Source organism: Protobothrops mucrosquamatus, unplaced genomic scaffold, assembly GCF_001527695.2.
Source record: "Protobothrops mucrosquamatus isolate PMUCROS unplaced genomic scaffold, P.Mucros_1.0 scaffold401, whole genome shotgun sequence".
Taxonomy (NCBI): Eukaryota; Metazoa; Chordata; class Lepidosauria; order Squamata; family Viperidae; genus Protobothrops; species Protobothrops mucrosquamatus.
Window position 1 is genome coordinate 637,463 of NW_015386732.1, and position 22,960 is coordinate 660,422.

The window sequence follows — 22,960 nt, forward strand, 5'->3', positions numbered from 1 at the left end:
CTGAAAAGTGGAGCTCATCTCTGTGACAGAGGCACAATGCCTTGAAACCTCCTCAAATAAGTAGAGGATGAGAGATCATCCATGTAGCTCTGGATGGTTGCTCTTCACGAGGAGACCACTGGTTTAAATGCTAGGAGATTGTGGAATTAGCAATTTTGCTTCCAATCACAGTGGAGCTTTTTAAAGGACACTACGTTCATAAACTTCACTTTTTAATCCCTTTTGGAAATTTGCTTATTAAGTACTTCTAGCTATTAGAGACTTTTGGAATGACAAGTCTGAAAATGCTGGGTGAGTCTGCCTTTTAATCCTGAATGAAAGAAAACTTTAATTATAATCTTAAGGATGTAAATAACAGGAAATAAACAGCTAAAAGCTAAATACTCTTTTTTCTAGGAAAGTTATAAATGGACTAAGGATCCAGATAAAATTGGAATATTGAAACTTTTACATTAAGATTTTGGAATTAATTAATTGTTATGGGAAATAGATCCTCTTTTGATTTTTACAAGAGGACATTAGTGGGGTCTAATGGTTTTAGAATGAGGAAAGATATACCCCACTTATGATTGGTTACAACAATAAAAATATTGAAGGATACATTTAAAGAATGGAATCAGAAAATAATAGCCACAATATCAGCAAATGTCACCAATGATATCTACTTCTATGAATATTGAAGGGGTTGTGATATTACTTTTCAAGTGTTTGAATAGGAGTTGCAGAGATCCATTTTCTATCATCCCAGGGTATATAATTGGGAATATTAGGAAAAACTTTCTAACAGTTACCAACTCAGATTTGTCAGTTCAGCAGAACCTTGGACTTGATAGCCTAAATAACTGATCCAAATTTTGTGTTTCTGTGAATAAATATAACTTTCTTGCAAACTCCTGACTATAATACAGAAATCAAATACTTCACAACTTTTCTACCATAGCATAATAACTGTCAACTGGACTTTTCCTTAAATCAATTGGGAGCAAACTGCAGGAATAACCTAGCATGCTTTCTAATTATTAGGGCTATAAAATTGTTCAGAAGGGGGAATTTGAGAAATAACCACGTTCTGCTATGAACTCCCCACATACAGATTATATTTCTGCTAGATATGCCACTGAAGCAAAATCGCAACACTGACTTTTCAACAAAACACAGCATCTCAGCATTTTAAGCAGCATATCTGCACAACCTTACTGCTTACAAATCACAATTATTGAACAAATGAATTCCATGAAAATTAGGAATTAGACCCTTATTTGTATGTTAGCCTTACTGTATTAAAACCAAGTGGAACAAATGCCTAATTCTAAATATGTTTCCTTGGAAGAAAACCCCATTGGTTGCAATGGAATTAACTTTTTATGTGAGGAAATGCTAGTTGCCAAACCCAATACTGGAAATATTGAGTGTGGGGGGAAGATCAACACCAAGAGGGAAAAGTTCCTAAGTCTATCCTTCACGGCCTAAGTTTGCTTTGAAAAATATCTCCCCCAAAAGCCAGTTTCTCTTTATATTTGTACACTTCCAGATTTAAAGCCTCTTTCATGAGGGGTTTAACACAGACAGCATGTATAGGAGAAAATTGATACAAGGAGGTGGCTTTAGTATCCCCTCTATTTCCTGAATTATTATTGCCTTCATGTATTCATCTCATCACAGAATTTCATCATGACATTTACCATTATGGAATTGGTAAGCATAAACTATTCTTTAAGAATAGCCATTCATTAAAAATACACATTAGGAATACATAAAACATCAAGTTAAAATGCTTATGTGTAGGAATTAAAATGCCCAATGCAAAAATGGATAAAGGGGAGGGCTGGTTTATTTTATTTTTCAACAAACTGTTGTTCTACTAACTAAAATAATCCAAGCCATATTTACATGATATCAATTTTGAGCTACTAGAATTCTTATTTTGGGGAAAACAGGGGAGAAAATCCTTTGAATATGAAGTTAATTTCTTCTTTCTTTCTAAAACTGCTTGAATGAATTTTTTAAAAGATGCTTTCAAACTTTGGATTGCTTTTTCATTTCTTGCATTTGCACTACAAGATCACTGTAGCTCTAGACTCCCATGGTCATTTTCTCTAATTCTTGAATCTGTTGCTGCTTACTACTCTTGTGATAATTGTCATTTCCTGCTAGCAATTGCTGTCTTGAGAATCAAATTCACAGTTATTTGCGAATCTGCTGAATTTGGTAAAGCAAGCAAAATAATAATAATAATAATAATAATAATAATAATAATAATAATAATAATTATTATTATTATTATTATTATTATTATTATTATTATTATTATTATTATTATTTGATAATGTGTGTGATCCTTTTTAAAGAAACAGTAGGCTATCCTATCCAGCTCACCTATTAACTTTAAAAGCATGTTAAAATTGCTTGATCCAGAAGATATACTTGATTGCTGGAATGGCTCCAATGACTTGTATTTTTTAAATTATTATTTATAGTTTTCTACTTGCTATTCCAAGTTAATAAATCCTCCTTGCAACACATTCCATACAACTCTCACCATGCCTTAAAGAAGTAGGTAGGATGTGGTAACCCAAACTTATCTGCTGTGACAGTTGTAAAGGACATCTAACTTCAGAGGCATTCTGTCTCTGAATGCCAGTAGCTAGGAAAAATGTTAGGACAGAGCTATATTTCTTAATGCGACGCAAATACATTAGCATTTTTCTTCCCAGTTAGAAAAAAAGGGATATGATCTTAGAAAGTCTTCAAAGGTGAAGAGGATTTCAGAGAAATTCTCATTGATGGAGGAGGCTAAGATAGATATGTGAATGCTCTGCCTTTCGTTCCATTTTCCAATACACTAGTGTTATTTTGGTTTCATGTACTTCAATCATATTCCAAGAAAAACCAATATGATGGAGCTCTTCAAGAGCAGTATACTGTTATAGCTAAGAAGAATCCTGCTTTTGAGAAATTTGGGGAGGGATGTTTCTTTTCCACAGATAATCTCTTACAAGACCATTATGCCAGTTGTAATATCACCTGTCCTAATTGTAGAATTCCCATTTGACATGTTATTATGGAAATTGGGGTGCTTAGTTGGCCTTTAAGATTTGTTTCATTCATTGCAAATTGAAAATGACTCTTGCTAACAATATCTCTGCTAAATCAGTTTCTGACATGATAGCATAGGAGGTTGCTTACTTCATTACATGTGAAGTTGACTGTCATATTGATGGAGACATTCAAGCTCTGAACAAGCCATATCTCTATTGTTTAAATGTGAATAAGGAAGGGTGGAATATTGAAGGATATATGAAGTCCTTACCCTCCAACCCTGCATTTTTATCATATTTAAGACTACTCAAAATAAATGAATAAAGGTTCATAGCTTGAAATAGTGAGAGGTGCTTATTTATATAGATAAGAGTCTTAATTGATATAAAAAGCTTTCAGAATCTAATTAACCTCCCAGTTGATCATTAGTACTGTGACCTTTAAAAATAATTGACAGATTTTTTCCTCCTTTCAATGCATTCAGACTTTCTCACCAGGTAACTAATCTTAGGTATGCTATAGAATCTACTACAAGAGAGATTTGATGCAATAATGTTCAATAAGAAAATCAGCAAAATGAGACTTTGACATTTCTTTCAAACTTAAGGTATCACTTATGCTGCAGTGATGTGCATGAACATATACTCTCTGTACAATCCAAATAAGATTTGTGCTTAATGGTCTCCAGGTTTTCAGCATATTCAAGTTGCCATTATTACTTAGTTTTAAGACTCTATATGATCCCATATAGATTTTCCCAACAACTAGTCATTAGCACAATAAAGCACTGTTAGAGATTTGTAATAACACCTGGATAAAGAAAAAAAACCTCCTACCATCATGACTAATACTATTTTGTCATATATACAGGATCCCAAACATTGGTTTGGAACAGGGCTAAACCATACTATAAAATTAACACATTGTCTAATAATATATGTCCCCACACAATAATTATATAATGTATATGAAGAGTTTTTAATAATATAATGAGCAAGACAGAAAGAAGCAGTGAGACATCTGACAATACTGACTTCTCCACCTGCTGCTGCTGCTGCTGCTCCTCCTCCTACTATCTGCAGCAAATGGTCTGATGTGATATTGACTCTGCATGACCATGATCACTCAGCTGGTAGCAAAGTTTGCAGAAATTAGTAAGATTTACCGTCAAGTAAATATGTTTAGAAATGGATGTTTCATCATTTATGAAAACATAAGCATGAGATAGAAATAATATGGAGTTACTCTCACACTACATATCCATTTTCATTTATATTAGTTGCTTGCAAATACTGAACTTCAGAGACCCTGTCACAAAAATTTATTTAAATGCAATTCCTATGTGTTTGTCAAGGAGTAAAGTGTAACTATACATTTGTAGAATGTATCAAAATAAATATTTAGTTTATGAGATGCCAGGCAGGATTACAACTGATATCAATGACAGGATTCTCCATTATCTTAAGACTTTGCAGCATTTTAGATTTATTCTCTGAAAGATAGAACATAGCACCTGTCTGCAACCTGTTAAAATAGTATGTGAAACTAGGAAAAGGAATGGTGATTTAAGATGTTCTGGACACATGAAATGTTTATGCTGTTCAAAATATTGTACAACTCTGTTTAATATATTAACAAATTTTTCTTAAGTATATGAATGGAAAAAATGGCAGTGCTGGGAAAACAAGTTTTCTTTCACTGAAATTTCTTATTACTCATCTTCTCATTGAAGAATTATGATTAATTTTCTTAGTACCTCTACATTCCTTGACTGGAGTTTGAAAACAAATGCTATATCCTCAAATATCCTCTGATTTTAATTTTATACCCTTGTTATAGCCTGTGCTGAAAATAGAGTTTAAACACACTTTTCTAGTTTAGATGTAAAATTGAAGTAATACTATCTGGTATATAGGAAGGAACAAATAACAGAGCATATAGTACCAGAGTTTATTACATCAAGATTATTGGTTTGACCTAATATTATTTCACTAATCCATACAGCAAAATAGATCAGTAATTTTATTACCTTGCCACATTGTTGGAAGGTATTTAATTGTTGGGAGGTATTTAACATTTACATGGTGGGTTAGTGAAGGCCACCTAATAATCTTATGACTAAATTTGTTTGATTGGGAACATTTTCCTAATACTCCATGCTTCTAGCCACTCAATTATAGAAAATCTCAATTCAGCAATTCTGTTATAAAAGAACAATGTTAACAGTACTGTTTTCATTTTTTCTTTATGTTCTGCAATGCAATTCCATTAAGATCATTTAGATACCTGGCACTAATTTCAGTGGAAGCCAGCCTACAATCATGGAGAATAATAATAATTTTTACTGTGTTCTTTTATTAGATTTTCAAAGAATCTGAATTTAACCTGATTTGGTCTCTCCCAAGGAAAGATCTAAGACCGAACAAAGATAAAAATTGATTTTTTTCCTCTTGATTTGAACCAAACTCTGGTGAACGCGCCAACACTGGAAGTTTTTAAGAAGAAACTGGACAGCCATTTGTCCGAAATGGTATAGGGTTTCCTGCCTGAGCAGGAAACCCTAGATGACCTCCAAGGACTAGATGACCTCCAAGGTCCCTTCCAACTTTATCATTATCATCATTTATCATTGAATTAACATGCAATCTCTTATCCCCTTTTTGAGAATATAAACAAAAATTGCTGTACAGAAGATCGGGATCCTAATCCTAGGGTTTCAGTAATGTAAATTTAGATATTTAACTGAGCAACTTGGAGAACACAGGAAAAGAAAAGGAAAGTTCTCCAGAGGATCAGGCCTATATTTAGCAAAAAGAAGTATGATAAAAATCAAGCAGAGTCAGATCTTTGAAGAATGAAATTAAGGGAAAGCTACTAAGGTTCAACATTTAGAAAGAAGGGAAAAATCTGAGCAAAGTAGGTTAACCTAACTATAAAACAGCAATCATGGTAAAAAGTAACAGGCTAGTGAGAACAAAAAAGGCTGAAACATCTAAGAAAAGCAGAGACCGTAAAAGACTGATTTACCAGATTTAACAGAGAAGGTGAATGAAGGGAGAAGCAGCATTTATGCAAAGAAACAGAGTCAGTGGAAAAGCAAAAAAGTCAAAACAGACTGTAGGACTTTAAAAGATTTGTGATATTCTATGTAACAATGAGGCGGTGGGTAAAAAATTAAATTAAAATTAAACAAAAACACCAAGTAGATGTTCAGATGTTACAGCTGAGCAACATTTTAATGTATATTAAAACCACAGACAATAAGAATATGAGAGCACAAATGATAGCAGAATAAAACCTTATAACATTATCTTAATGTTGATTAATGATTAAAATTCTGAGATATCTTCTCCCCAGATGCTAAGTGTTCAATGAATCTCACAACAAATTCAGTTCACATATAACATTTCAAAAAATGCCCAATTATTTTACATTTTTGTTTAATAAATGTTTTGATAAAATATGCAGATTCCAAGTTTGCATTTTGATTCATGGAAGGGTTATGATTCTATGTTAGCAATTTTGGTAAGAATTATTGTGCTTAAATTGTTTAAAAGGACAAAAGATTCAGTTGCAATAATAGTTTTTGTTTTATCATGCCCTGACCTAAATCTGTTATGCAGGACTGAAATAATTCAGCAACATAAGCAAGGTATCTTGAGATAAGAAAACAGCAAGACTGTGATATCTTCCCCCCACAAAAAAACCATTTAATTTTCTATTAGAAAACAACAAAGATGTGAATGCAAACAACTGAATCTAATTACTATACTAACAGTTTACCTTCTAAGATTGATTGGTCTAATTTCTTTGTCAGATTCAGTGTACTTTCTTTAGGGTTGTTCTGCTGCTAAATTGTACATTAGAAACAAATGTGTCAATAAAAACAATTTTTTGTAAATTCTGGCAAAATGTTAAGTTCCTTATGTTTGTGGAGATTTTCAATCATTAGGTCATGGTTGTTCCAAAGCTTTTTGGATGAGAAGTGAAATATTTTCAAAAAAAAAAAAAAAAAAAAAAAACCTCCAAGAAAGTCCAGTTACATTTTGGAAAAAGCACTTTTGAGTGAAGTTCCTTATTTTACTGAGAGATTATGGTAAGAGTCTTTTCTTTTGTCCATGGATTAAAATTGTATTTTGAAAAGAAACAAAAAAGATTATTATGTAGAATTCCTCTGTTTCTCTGACTTCGTGATCAGAAAATGAATTGTGGCTAATGATATTTTTATTTTTAAAGGTAGGAGAATTTTTTTTCTTAGCGACAGGCATAAGTTGCTTGGAGTCCCTTTATAGATGGATGCTAAGTAAATGCTAAGTAAATAAATAAATCTTTGAACTGTAGACCCTATATCTGAAATATCTAGAGACTGAATTATGAATTTTCCTGCATCTTTCTTTTTCCTTGCCTTTTGTGGAGTACTGATTAACAGTTCAGGACAATTCAAAAGCTGGGTCATTCTTCTGTGCCATTAAAATAATAATAAAACTAAATTGTTTTAATAAAAAGTATGGATAATAACAGACTTATTTGTTAGGAACAATTGTTCTTGGAAGCAAACAATTAAAAATACATTTATTGTTGTTTATGCCTAATTCCTATGTGCAGTTCCTATAAATGTGGTTTGCTGTGGATTTGCACAAAGGCATCCCACAAGGCCATTCTATTAAATACTAAATTAACAAATTAAAACCTTAGAAAGAGGTGACATTCATATCATCAACATGTATGCATTCGGACACTTGAATCCCATAGAAATTAAACTTATAGATATAAAATATTTATCTGTAAGAATGCATAAGGTCAGTTAAATAATCACAAGATGAAAGTGATCCATTTTCTGCTGTCTTGAAAAAGAACTAAAAATAAAAAATCCACCCTGCACAAGAAAAATACCACATTCTTGATGTGAAGAATAGTCCCTTTATTTGATGATACAAGTTGCCTTAAAAGACTCATTCTTAAGTATAATTGATGGAACAATTCTAAACTGCAATTGCAGTATCCTGACAAGCCTGAACTTGCAAGGCAGCAATGAAGAAATAATCTTCACTGTACTTCCTGTTGGTTCCTTTTCCTTAGAATAATCTCGTCCACAATGGGAGAGAGCAGTCTTAAGCCAGGCCACACATACAGCATCGTTTTTTCCAGACTGTAGATATGGTAGAGAAACATCTCATCTTCCTTTTTGCCTATTATTCCAACCTTATTTGGACAAGGTCAACTTTAAAGCTGGGTAAAGAAGCAGAAGGGGAAATTTAGCACCTGACTACTATCAAAAATCTGGGTTTCAGTTTTGGTCTTGGAGGGTTAAATCTGTAATGGTATAGCTCTTAATACATTATCCTAGCAGCCACAGAATTGCATAGGATTGGCAGTGCAGAGTTTTGTCTTTAAATACATCTTTTACTGAGGTATTTAAATATTGAAAAGATGACAATTCTTTGTTCTACACCAAGACATGTACTCAGATACTTTTTGTGTACAAAGCTGCCTGCCTCTTCAGCTTTTGTTTTCTTGCTTCATTGTACTGGCAACAGTGATGCTAATTATCAAGTAAAACAATATAATTATACTGAAGATTTTTTTGGCTAATGTAAAGATTCTTTTTCCCCCCATACACCCCCACATACTGCAGAACTATTTCCTCTGACCCTGAAACACTGCTGAATCCGGAATGACCTCTGCACTCTATATTTCGTTCTGAATATAGAAAATCACATCCTTTCAAGTTAGTAAGCTATTTTAGCAGCTACCAAGCCATATGGTAAAGAACAATACAGCAAGCCTTTTGTATCTCTTTTGTGTGATTATTGTTTAACTGTTTAACTATTCTAAAATGATTGTCAATGTGTTCTTATAACTACTGCTTTTTTGGTTATAGAGAGTCCAAAACGTTTGCTGACATAAATTAATAAACAGCCACAGCTACAGATACACAGAATTTTGTATTATACATTTGTCACCAAGCACAGATGACATACATCTTTTCTCAGGAAGTACTTGTGTTTGTCCATGACCATTTACCAATATCTTTATTTCTCACATTTAACTATTTCTTTCTCTTAGAAATAAAAAAAAAATCCATCAGCTTCAAACAAAAACAAAATAGCACTGTACTATAAAGGACATAAGAGAAAAGTAGTTGGAGTTATCACCAAGGCTACATTATTCAATAATTGTGGGTGAACATCCTATGGCTGCAAATAGAGCCTGCCTACAAGATTAACATTCACACAGCCTGCTGCTAATGACAAGAGTCTGATGTTATGAGGAATCAAGAAGAGAAAATGAAAAATGAAAGAATCCCTGTATCAAAGATTTTGGGAATAGACAAGATTATTAGTATTCAAAGAAATCTAGAGACACTAATCTAGATCAAAGAGTGCAGAGATTTTTAGAACCAAAATTACATCTGATAATCTTAATTTTTTTTTTAAAAAAAATTGAAATTGTAGATGTTGGTTATTAAAATAAGGCATTTGCAGAAAGTATTCCATGAAATATCCTGTTACAATGAACATATTAATCATTTTGCAATTACCCTCCATGCATGGTGCATGTTTTGTTCCTGTACCTGCACTTCTATTTTGAAATCATTTAGTATAACTAACTTCAACATTTCTAATCAACTAAGTGTTTCACACAATAGTAACATTTCTTTCTATTGCCATAAACAACTCTTCTGAGAGAGATTGCTTCTACTAGTTATAAAATGGCAACAAGGGATGGAGGTGGCAAATTCCTGCAGTCAAATAATTCATAATAGAGAATGTCAAGCCACATGGGAATGCAAGTTGGGCAAGAAAAGGTTCCTGTTAGGTCAGAATGGTCTACCTCATCAAGAAAGATCATATTGTTTTATTAATATGCTATTATCAAGGAATTTTGAGAATAGAATCTTCTCTTATTGGTTGCTAGTCAAGAACTGAAGGAAAGAAAGAGTATTTTAATGGTCTGCTGTAAATGTTAAGAATAGCTCCTAAGAATCCACAGGAAGGCCTATAACAGTAATTTATTTACATTTTTTTCTTCCAGAAGTTGACTGAAAGTATAAATTTATCCAACTTTAGTAATCATCAATTTTTTAGCAGTTACTTTTATTGCTTAAAAACATTGTCTCTAAATTTAATAGAAGACTAGAATATCAGTTTGAATTTGCATTGGGATTTTTGGAAGTTTGGATGGACTTCACTTACTGCTTTTGCAGGATTATTTGTGCATTTTTTGTGTTTGCATTGAAATGCAGAATCAGAAATACAAGTAGCCACCAGACATGCACTTAAACTCTGGCTCCACTGAAATCAGCAGCAAATTCTTTTAAGATTGTTACAATAAAGTATGTATTTGTTTAAGAACCTTAAGGCTTCCTGAGATGGCTCAACTCTTATTTACTTCTTTGTTTAAGATAGTCATAAGATTCCAAAATAAATTGATGACAGCAAGCAAAAAATTAGAACACATTTGAAAATCAATGCTATTATTCTCTTCAGAACAACAAAATAATATACCGATCAATATATATTAAGGAACATGTATGAGGTAAATTTACCAAAAGCTTCCTTTGCTTGCACGGTTAGACTCATAAATTACATTTCACTTGCTAGAGCATTACAAAATATATTGGAGGGTATATCTTTAAATATGAATCCATGGTTTTAAAAATTTGTGAGATTGTATTTTATAAGATGAAAGCCAAATGAACTAACAAAAAGAATACACTAAAGTAGGAGAGTGTTTTATTATGAACTGAACTATCTCAGGTAATCATCACATAGAAAATGAAATCAGTTACAAACTAGTGTAGCACATTATAGGGAAAGAAACCCTCCTTATTCAGTATAATTCTTACCTCGACAATATCTGAATTCGTTCGACTCTCATGCGGTTCATTGTATTCTGTATACTTCAGCAACACCTTGTCCATATCAGTGCTGGCATACTGGAAAAGTTTATTGGTGCTGTTGAAGATTATGAGAGCAATTTCACAGTCGCATAGAACACTCAACTCATAAGCCTTCTTCATTAACCCAAATTTCCTCTTCGTAAAAGTCACCTAAAACAAACAATAAAGGTAGAAATCAGGTTTCTGATTTGGGTTCTTTCTAAATTGCTTTAAATCCTGGATTCTAACAAGTTCAGAAGTGGAGTGCATAATATCAGTGCAAGTGCAAATATATACAGAATAGAATTCATTATTGGCCAGTGTGGTTGGACACACAAAGAATTTGTCTATGGTGTATAAGCTCTCAGGGTACATACAAGTACAAGTAATAGTGATAATCATATATATATATTGAATGACATTCATTAATCTGGGCGTCATCTTTACAGATTTAAACCTGAACATTCTATATAATAATGCAATTCAAAATACGTAATACATAATGTCACCTTTAATGTTGTCCTTACATCAGCTATTTCATATATTGTTAATTTTCTATATTTTTTATTTTCATTTACTATAATCTAGTTTCTTGCTTGTAAACCTACCAATATTTAAATTTGTAATTCATTGTTCTCTATAGAGAACTTCATATATACGTTCTTCCTTGTGTCAAATAACAGACTGTTTAAAAAGGACTGCTTTCTGAATAGAAAATATTAATGTTTTCTTCATCAGGCACTGATTATAATATACAAATCTAACAGGTTTCTGATGTAATCAAATCAAACCTATAATGTTATGGTTAAGGAACAAGTTACATGCTTTGAGGCTATTTAATTAGTTCTAGTTTCTATAAGTTCTTTAATGCTATCAGTAAGAATATCTGCATGTGTTTCTATAAAGCATAAAACACTCCAATATGCATTATTCATAAAGGTGTGTTTTAATCTTCTTATAGGCCTAATGCATGCTAATGCAACTGCAACCTGCCATAAAATATCATTTAACCATACTATGGAAAACATAACATGAAATCCATTTCATGTCACCAGCCAGCCCATCTCAGAAATGTATCTAGTTCCCTGTTCTTTGCAAATTGATACTTTACAATATAAACAAACTACATTTGCATCTGATACATTATTTCTATTGATTTTTTACTAAACAGATGCAGAAGTCTAAAATAATTTTCAAATCAATTCATACATTTCTACATTGTATTCAGATGAATACACACAAGTTTATCTACTATTTATTAAACCAGAACAGTAGTATTTAACATAATTTGCAATCATATTCACATTAACTATCAAATTTGCTGAAGTGCATCACATTAGTATTGATCTACAAGCCAACAGATATATAATGATCTGAGTACATATCTGAGTAATGCTAGTGGAGTAAATCAACATAACTCTGTGGAATTCAAACTATTTCAATAGGATTCATTGAAAAGAGTGTAGGTTCTAAAAATAATGCAATACTTAATTAGTTCAGTGCAGAGCTCATGAAACCAAATTGCACTTTGTCAAAGAAATTGATAAAATATAGCCATGTAGTACCAGTATGCATGTTTATAGTCATTTTGAAACTAATGTTATTTCAAGCTGGACTTTTCTTTGTTAAAACATGAACATATTTTTTCCAAGGTTATGAGTTTGTGTATGATTTGCTCTTTTTTTTTTAAAGGGAAATAGTCTAGACCCTAAAGTATGGATTGGGCTGGATATATAAGTCTCATACACTGTTACTGCATTTGAAACTATTTTCAATGAAACTTGCAGACCACAGTACTGGAAGAAGACTGTCTGTATATAGAATAATTTTTGTTGAAGAAAACCTCAGAATTTAGCATATTAAACATTCTCACCATCAAAAGTACATTTTGGAACAGAAATATCTTTAAGACCACTGTGTTTACAGTTAGGTGTTTCTGAATATTGAAGCTGACCACATGAATGTGCTACACAGCACATACTAATCTTCATGAGATTTGTTGTAGACTTTTGCAAATGATTTCTTTTCATTAGGCTATAATTTAAAACAATGACAGAATTACTAAAGCATTTATTTCTTTTCTTTTTTAAAAAAAAATATTAAAATGTAATCCTAATTGCTCGGAATATGATTCATTAGCATTTTTCCCAGGTGCATTATATGACAATATTACCATTGTTCACCAAGATATAAAACTGGTTTTATGCATCACTGTTTCTAAAGTGAAATAATTTTTACTATTCATTTAAAATATGCCCCTCACAGTTAAAAATTTCAGACTTCTTTGCACTTAGCATAGTATCATCATAAATCATTAATCTCTTATACTTTTACAATAAGCTGTCACAGGAATGAATCTATTCTTTTCGTGTTAGTGAAAGTTCAAGACTTAAGAAATTATTAAGAGCATCATGAAAGGTATTTAATTTTTTCTTTTTCATTATTCATGTGCTAAAACAAAGTATATTAGGTTTTTAATGTATGTGATTTATAAAAACAAAAAACAATATTATGTACTTTTAAATAATACATTGATCTATCTACTCTGCTAAATTAATCATTCAACTAATTAATTAAAATCAGTCTCTTCTCGGTTCAAGACACCTTGAATGTGAAGATATGTGATTTTGTCCTCATTAATAAAGTTTTAAATAATTGAAATTATCTGCAGGCATGAAAACCCTGAAATATCTTTCTAGCTCTAGCAATACCTCTTTCTACCATATTTGTCTATAATATTTAGTTTTGCAAATAAGTCTTAACAATAAAGATGATTATCTAATTCCACATAGGAATATTGGTGCTTAGAGGAAATGCTGAAATGATAACCTTTCTCATTGCCCTTGATATCAGATATCCTGGGACTGAATCCTTGGTATCAGAATTTGTTCCATGAATAGTAAACAACAACTGCTATGGTCTTTTGGCATTAGTTGTGCTAAACTAGAATGGATAAGAGTTGCAGTCAAAAGACTTCAACGGCACTAAATTGCTTAACCCTATTACAGAATAATGTTTCTGTGTCCTTCGAATGAAAGTGAGTTTTTATACATTTGTTTCTGCAATGAACTTTTTTTCCCTTTGTGGTGAACAGACTATAAATCAGATTATCCAAAACATACATAGTCAAAAAGCAAATAGTTCATAGTCCGTTATTTTCAGTGATTCCAAAATTTGGAACTGTGTTACTTATGTACAACCATCTTGATCCATTATGACTATTGCTGAACATATTTACACATATTTATACAGTTATCATAGTTATCAGAATGGATGTGTTTGTGCACGCATGCGCGCGCGCGCGCACACACACACACACACACACGTATATATGTATCTGAATATTGCATGCAAAATTTCCAGTGCATTAGAAGGCTGCAGTGTTATTTCCAGAGTCTTTTCATGCCTTCTAAAAATATCTTTCAAATCATTTTTGGCAATTAGCCTTTTCAAGTATTATTAATAATAATTTCAGATAATCTCAATCCAGCCATGAAAATCTTACTATCAACCTGTGCCCTGAAAATTGGTAAACCAGATATCTAATTGAATTTTAAGTTACTATGGTGGGTGATTGTTTTATATCCTAGTTCAGTGGTTCTCAACCTGTGGGTCGGGACCCCATTTGGGGTCGATCGACCATTTCATGGGGGTCGCCAAGCAAGGCTGTCCACCATTTTTTTGTCCGCCATTTTTTTCCCCCTTTTCCAGCGGGTGCCTTACCTCCCTTGGGCTGGGCCAGCTGGTGGTCGGCCTGCTCCGTCTCTGCCGCTTACCAGCTATGCCTCGGCCGGCGCAGGGGGCAGAACCACGCATGCGTGGCGCTCCTGGGCAGGGAAAGTCCTCGACTTACGACCGGTTGGGTAGTCCTCGACTTACAACCGGTTTAGTCCTCGACTTACGACCGGTTTAGTCCTCGACTTATGACCGGTTGGGGTCGTGGCATTAAAAAGGTTGAGAACCACTGTCCTAGTTGCTACCAACTAGTGGAAACAAGTCACAAAATACTATTGTTCTTTTACTTATTATATCCTATTTCAAGGGTTATAGGTGAAGCTATTAAATTATGACATAATACAATCAACACATTGTTTTATATTTTTATCCGTGTAAATTAACTTGTTTTAACTCATGGATTCAGGTAATTTTCTGAAGACTTTCCATCAAACATCTGGCATTAAACGCAAAACTCTCCATTAGGTTGGGGTGTTCTATGGTAGCAATGACATGTCACTGCAATAGGAATAGGGCAAAGAGTAAACTAGCCTATACTTCAAGAGCGACAAGAGTGCTAGGCAATCACCAACTGAATAGTTGCACTGAGAGGGCTCTCAACAGAAGGGGAGGGATACGACATCTTCTATCTCCAGTCTACAACACAGTCCTTTCAACAGTTCCAAACCATTTGCACTACTCAGGTGACCTTGACGACACAGATAAATCACCAGGTAGCCTCAATGACTCTAAAAGAATGCAAATGACCAGCTGTTTGAAAGGAGTGTAAATCCTTCCATTCCTACCATCCAGTCAGAGCTGAAGAAGCTTCTTGGATGAGAAGTGAAATGTCTTCAAAGAAAAACATGAAAATCCAGTTGCCTTGTGAAAAAGCATCTTTGAGACAACTATGACCTGGATGACTGAGAATCTCCAAAGACATTCTTGTACTAGTTGCTTTACATTTTTATTCCTTCACATGTGTATCTTTGGTTTTTCTCCAGAATTCTTTTTAAATTCAAATAATCTGTACAATAGTCTGTTATTCAAAAACAGGGTACTGAAATTCTTAAATTTAAATTTTCAATTATCACAAAATAAAATTATCCCTTGGAATACACTAAAAGCAAATGTGAATGTTATCTGAGGTGTGTTGCAATGCCATCCCTTTGAGAGGCATTTCAGATTCCAGCAAATGCCTTCAATAACTAGAGAGAGTTTATTTCTCAATATTCTATATAATATGTGCTTCTGCCCTTGCTATAAGGAAATTATAGAAGATTTTATCATTATTTATTATACGGATCTACTTCCACTTCAACATTTGGAATAACCAGGAGCTCCTCTTGGTAAGAAAATCATTTTCATCTGATTCATGAAAAATTGAATATTTAATGAATTTAGACAAGGAGACATTATTATGGAAATTAGCAAGAATTTCACCGGCTGCTGTAAACAGACAGAATATTTATCAAAACTTTTAAATGTTTTTTAATATTTTATTTGTTGTAATAACATTGTTTTAATATTTTTACTTGTACTTATTTGCTATATGCCTGAATTTCAGGTTAATAGGTGCCCAAATTTGCTTTACTGTGCTTTACTATGGTTTAATATTTCTCAACCCATTTTGAGAGATAATCCTTAATTTGCTTTTGAGACATCTATCTGCAACTATTTTTTCTATATAAAGTAGTTTTAAATTATATTTTTATTGTCTTAACAAGAATAGAGAGATGGGACCTCATTGGGGTTATTCGTGCTTTGATTATGATTAACAAGAGTAATGTGTACTAAAACCCACACTCTAACAGGATTTCCACTATTTTTTAAAAAGTATTTTATTAATTTTCTATCATTACGATTTGTTAGTGCTTAATGAACAACGTGTTGTCTGGGTTAATTTTTTGCTTAGTCATAAAAGTTAAGTTCTTACTCTCTATATCATTTTTCCAGCCATTGATAAAAACAAGTTCCATGTTTGAAAGTATTCTGTGTCTTTTTTTCTTTGATTCTCAATGTGAGTCTATCCATTTCAGCACAGTCCAGTATTTCATCCATTTCCACTATTAAAACTCCTTCAACATGATGTGTATCTTCTCACTTATTGTTCACGTGCCTTCTCTTTCACCTCAGAGGAATGAATTAATTGGTGGGGGAAAAGGACAATAATCAGATGCCGCCACCTGTTTGTTCAATTCTAGCCAATGCAGTCCACAATCCACTGTCCAGCATGTCTACCATCTGTGAAGAGGCACTGTAAATTTATCTTTGGAACTACTGAGAAGACAGGGAACTACCAATTTAATCTCTATGTATGACATGTTCAACTTCTATATTTCCAGCTAAGCCTGAGGCCACATTAGTGAAAATCAATACTGTGTATGCTAATGTGGGTTCACATGTCATGTGAATGACTTGATTGAAAATAAAATATTTTCACAAAAAGCGAATTTTTCTAAAATATAAATACAGAGATACAAAATGATCCTTCTTGTGTAAGAATTGAAAATGGACAAAGTAAAATGTTTATTTGTAATGAACTGTTTTCTGATCTGATTCTCTGGCATATAACAGAACTTTGTAGAACATGACAAAATTGACTTCTTCCACCTAGAAGCCATCCCATCAATTTGTGGTACCAAAAAAGGAATGGCATTTAGCCATTGTTTATGTTTAACTAAAATTATAGTTGAAATTCTGTGCCACTCCTAGCTGTAAATGGCTTAGTGTAGGAGCAAAAATTACGGGTGGAAGGTAAAAGCCACAAATCCACTTACTACGTCATCCACTTTTGTGGTGATAAATTATGATACAGAACTATGTTGCTTTTATGGCTGTTGTCCCTCCTCTTTTCCCTTCTCAGGATATTTCTGTCTCTCTTTTAAAAATTTAGTAAGCTGGCAAAATAATTATGACCCTCCTATAATAACAGTGTTGGTATCCACCACAGATACAAAGAAAGAACAGACTTGCTGTGACCCCTTTTATTTCACCATACAAACTGGAGCTATTATTTAATTTTTTTTATCCTGGGTTTTCTAGAAATCCTAACAAAATTGTTATGAATAATTATTTAATGTTAACACATCTATTGCTATAGTCTTCCATTATTCCACTGCACATAGAAATGGAAATACAACAAATACAAATACACTATGTAGAAATAATAGACAAGTTTAATGCTAATTATAGTTGACATTTTAAAAATCTTTTTAAAAAAAGATTTTTGAATATCTTCAATAAAACTGAGTTTGTTGCTCCCACTGAAGTTAATCACATTTTAGTCATAATCATCTGGGTCCAACATTATGTCTATCAAAAACCAAATATCCTCCCAAAACTCCTTATAGCTTTTATATTCTTTCAATTTTCCAGTCCAAAATTGTTAGTGCTTCTGTATATTTTTTCTAAAGAAGTATGTAAAGCAGGGGTCCCCAACCCCCAGTCTGTGGACCAGCACTAGGCTGCAGCATGCCAGAAACCAGGCCATGCAAATAAGCGAAGCCCCATCCACAGGATGCAGGCAGCACATGAAACCAGACCCCCTCCGGTCCATGGAATAACCTCTCTCCACAGAACCAGTCACTGGTGCCTAAAAGATTGGGGGCTGCTGATCTAAAGCACTTAGGTACAATTATCTTCCATACAAACTGTCAACAGTTTTCTCGTAGTAAAAGTCTCCAAGCTAAATCTCTTTTTCTCTCTTCTCTTTACTATTTGTGTGTTTCAAATCATGTCTGAACAAAGATTCTCTTGCATCCAACTTTATGATTACGCTCAGCAGCAGTGATAAGCTGAAGCATCACTGGAGGGTTTTCCCTTGACAAATCTTCTTTTGTATCATGGCTAGATAGAACCCACTGAATGAAAGGACCTTTAAAAAGAGCAGCCAAGGACACTTCATCACCCTCCTGCTATGTTCCTTATAATCCTTCAGTATAATTTACAGGGACAAGACAGGACTGAGAGAAACCGAAAACAGAATCATTGTCCTTGACAAAGTGTGTTGATCCACAACTGGCTAAAATGGAGCTACAATACAGATGCTTTCAAGTTGTGGTTCTAATGTGAACTACCCTCATTCATTTCCAAGCAAGCTGAAAAAAAAAGATTTGAAGTATTAAGATGATTGAGCATCACTAACTTGGACTACCATGAAACTATAACTATATAAGATTAGTAATGAAGAAGAGAGCTAATCAAACTGCAGTTTTACTGTAATACATTTCACACCACAGATCTTACACTTCAAATATAGGACTGGATATTTTGTAAGCACATTTGCTTTTAACAATAGCAGACAAAAGGACAACTTGGTATATAAACTGGCATTGTAAGTGACTTTATGACTTATCAATAATTAGCATCCCCTTTCTTGAATACATCTGAAAACAATTTTATTTCTTTGCAAGTTGGATCCTCAGAACGGCAGTTCTGAACTTTACTGCATGACAGGAATATCCTTGATTATATCTCATTCTGTTTCACTCTCTGCACTGTATTTTGTTAGACCTAAAGTAAACATGGTGGATATTTTTGAGAATCATATAAGAAAACTTTCTTTCTGCAACAAACTATATCCTGCTTAATGTTACACGATAGTGCAGAAGAATTTGTCTGATGCATTGTAATAAACAATAAGACTATACTTTAGCCACAAAATGCTAAGACACTTTGGCAAATATAAATACATGTTTGGGTTGAAAACATGTTTACTAGTTAAAACAAAGCTAAAATGTTCATGAGGTAAAGGTCAGAGAATATTTCATTCCCTACCGAGCAAATGGTCAGGAAGCACATTTGTCTCCATTTCCTGTCAAAACAGGAAGAGTGCAACTTCTTCCTCCACACAATGACTTTAGTTTTGCTTCCCACCTCCAGCTCTTATTCCCTGAGGGCCTTCCAAATGAATCCTTAAAAGACAGACATAATTGTTTCTTTGGCTTGCTTGTTCTAGTCTTTGACAACTCATTGACATGGTTGCTGTTTACATTCTCCTTTGTACTGAGAATTAAGAGCAATGTCATCTATATAAATAATTCATTCTAAAATTATGCTTCAATACAGTTTATCAGTCAAGGATTCCTGATCCATGGAGCCCTTGGGTCCTGGTATCAATTAGCATCCCCCTTTTCAACAAACAAAATTTCTGTACCTCAAGGAGAACATTTGGAATTTGGCTTCACTAGGCATAAATAAAGATGTGCAAATTTCTAATAATGAAAAGTGGGGGTTTTTTTCTAAGCATGTCTTAAATTTTCCATATATTTATCTTGATAATTGTTGTTTGAATATAAGCACAAACAAAGAAATACTAGAATCATAGCTATAAGATCATATATTTTTAAAAATTTCTATCTCAATTGTGCAATAGAATACTACTATTAAGATTTTTTCCTAAAAATTCTGTTCAAGAAAAAAAACAAGTTACAATTCTCATCTTTCATTTAAGTACAGAACTAGTACAGAGAAAAATGTTATTTTTATAAAATATGGAAACTTGTATTATATTTTGCTAGCATGAATTTTCATATGTAAAAATAAAGTCAGCATAATATGTGACATAAACTGTGAAAAAAATGAGATTGTTATATCTGTATATAAACCCTTCTGGCTTTTTACATATATGTGTGTTTGTGTGTGAATAAGCAAATATGCTAGTGTAAGCTGCTTGATAATTTCATGTTGCTTAACTATTACTTTCAGAATCCTTCACTATGGCATGTTGGGTGGGTCCCTAGAAGTTGTAGCTCAGCCACATCTGAAAAACCACACGCTGCATATTGTTTTACAGTCTTCTATTTAACTTGCAAGATACTACACTTATGAGATTTGGCCATTTTAATTTTTATTGATGAAAATATACATGTTTAATATTAAAACCAAAAACATATATAAAAAATTAATGAGCTTGAGTTTGTTTCAAATCATGAAATACAATCAACCACTGCTAAGAAAAACATTTAATTTTAGATTGCTCATATATATAATTGAATACATCCCCATTTTTGAAGGCACATTATTTCATGTGTAACAAGTGAATTACTGTTTTAAAAGTGGCATTGCCCAGATTTCTAAATTCTTGTATTAAAATAATGAAATGTGCTGCCTGATTAATTTGGAACCATCTTTTTAATTTTGTTAAAAATATTTTGCATGTTGTTGATTGCATGAAGAAAATTAATCAACGAAACATAGCAGCTAATGTATGCACTATTGACAGTGTAGTATATAGCATTCAGTCCTATAATAAAATTGTTATAAAGATATACAGGTATACTTAGAATCATGGTTTGTTGATCAGCTTTATTTCTGGAAGAATCTCCCAGTTCAATATCAGCAGAGCAGTCACAAATAGAGGTTTCCATTTCATTTTTATAAGCCACCCAGAACCATTGGGAAAAGGCAAGAATTATACATTTTCTAAATTCAATAAATAAAAGCCATAGGATCGTTTTGGTTTTTGTCATTATAAATACCTTGTTTTCCTTTCTGTTTAATTTCATAGCCTTGTGTTTTACTATACTAAAGCAGAACTAGAGTTAACAGAAAAATTGATGTTTCTATTTTGAAATAATGCATATAATATTGGAAACAGATATCGGTTAACTGTGGAAGGGAAAATCACAGGAATTGAAGATTGAATTGGAGTATCCTCTCCCAAATGGAGGGAGATTAAAATTTTAGATAAGCAACTGAACATCATATTCATTCTGGCACTTAAGATAATTTTTTTACCCTGACCTTTTAAAAAAAATATTACAGCCTTTAGGTCAGAGAACACTTCAATAAATATATAAAACTGATTACTGACTTCAGAAATCTGACTAAAAAAGGGGAGGGAGGAATGAGAGACCACAAGGCTGGATCAGGAGGGACCAATACAGTGAATCCATATTCACAAACCTAAGGGAGAAAGAATCAAGTTCTTTTTTAGTTTTAACATTATCTCTTTGTCTGCAAGGAGAGGGGTGTCTTTTTTAAAGCAAAAACAGACAAGAAGAGCAACAAGCATGGTTCCTCTTCCATTTCCTGGATGAGCCTGACACATGTTGGATTTGTTAGCCACTGACATTAAAACTAAAATGACTACGCAGCAAATTAATCAAACTTATGAACTCAATTTTGTACATTTGAGAAAGGGAGAGAATCCAAGCAAAGACACAACATTCAGAGAGCCTTTTTGTTTTTAATCTCTCTCGCTGTGGCCAATGGGATATGATTAATTAAGTCAGCCACAGGCCTGATATGTTTTATCATTTAGGGAGGAGTGCATCAGGAACCTGCCGATTAACACTGTTTCTAGCTGTATTACTCTTGTAGAATGCTGAGCAAGGGAATAAGAGAGAATTTTCTGCCTTGGCTCTAAAGATACTTCTAGAAGCAGACATCCTATATGACACCTCAGCAATGCTACCAGTATCACAGGACATCCAAGCCTCAGTAAAATTCATGGCGCAAGCCTGTCATGATTCATTCAAGTTTTATTACTTCACTGGAGCTAAAATGAAACTGCAGCAACTTGTCTATATCCATCCCAGAGTTATTTCTTCTGTGTCATCAAAGCACTGTAATCATTTGGATCAATGCATGGGCCCAACGTTGCATTTTCTAATGTATTAAAATATGATATTTGAATATGTATAGGTTCCAAGAAGAATCAGCTGGCAAAAAGGTTACCTTATGCCCCCCCTTTGCTGACCACTTCTTGTAGTTGCTAATCTCTTTCAATATTCTTCCCTTTTCCAATCATATGCCTGATTTTTGGAGCGTGGTTTGTGGTGAGTGTTTCATTGTATTATGAGACATGCTTGGGGAAAACATTTTTTAAAAAACAGCATCCTGTATCTGGGTCAAAATATAGATACATTTTTTCTTTAGATGTGTTCCACATATGTCTGAAGCTTTTCTGTTTTAATTCTCTCCCTTTCTACTGTCATGTTTAGAGATACTGGAATCAATTCATAAAACTTTGCATTAATCATCCAAAATTCCACATTCCAAGCAGTCCTAAACTATAACAAGTATGAATAGCCACATATATCAATCCTCTCCCTTTTAACTTAGAGAAACATTTAAAAATCTGTTTTAATATTATTGTTAAATTTATTTATTTATTTATTTATTAATTTAATTTGTATACCGCCCTTCTCCCATAGGACTCAGGGCGGTTCACAGCATATTAAAAAACAAATACTATACACAAAATACAAAAATACAGAAATACAAAAATATAAACCCCAATAAAAGCCGAATTAAAAACCAAATATTGCCAGCTGTGTTTCCGATTAAAATTACTTTTAAAATCATCCCTACCTAAAA

At 33.0% G+C, this 22,960-nt stretch overlaps 1 protein-coding gene across 1 annotated transcript in view; it reads right to left on the reverse strand.

Annotated features, from left to right (window-relative positions):
• MEF2C (myocyte enhancer factor 2C) overlaps positions 1 to 22,960 on the reverse strand; it is a 183,063-nt gene that overhangs the window by 73,193 nt on the left and 86,910 nt on the right. The window contains exon 4 of the mRNA XM_015816137.1: positions 10,889 to 11,092. Within this exon, the coding sequence (XP_015671623.1) occupies positions 10,889 to 11,092 (204 nt within the window). The remainder of the gene's footprint in view (positions 1 to 10,888; positions 11,093 to 22,960) is intronic.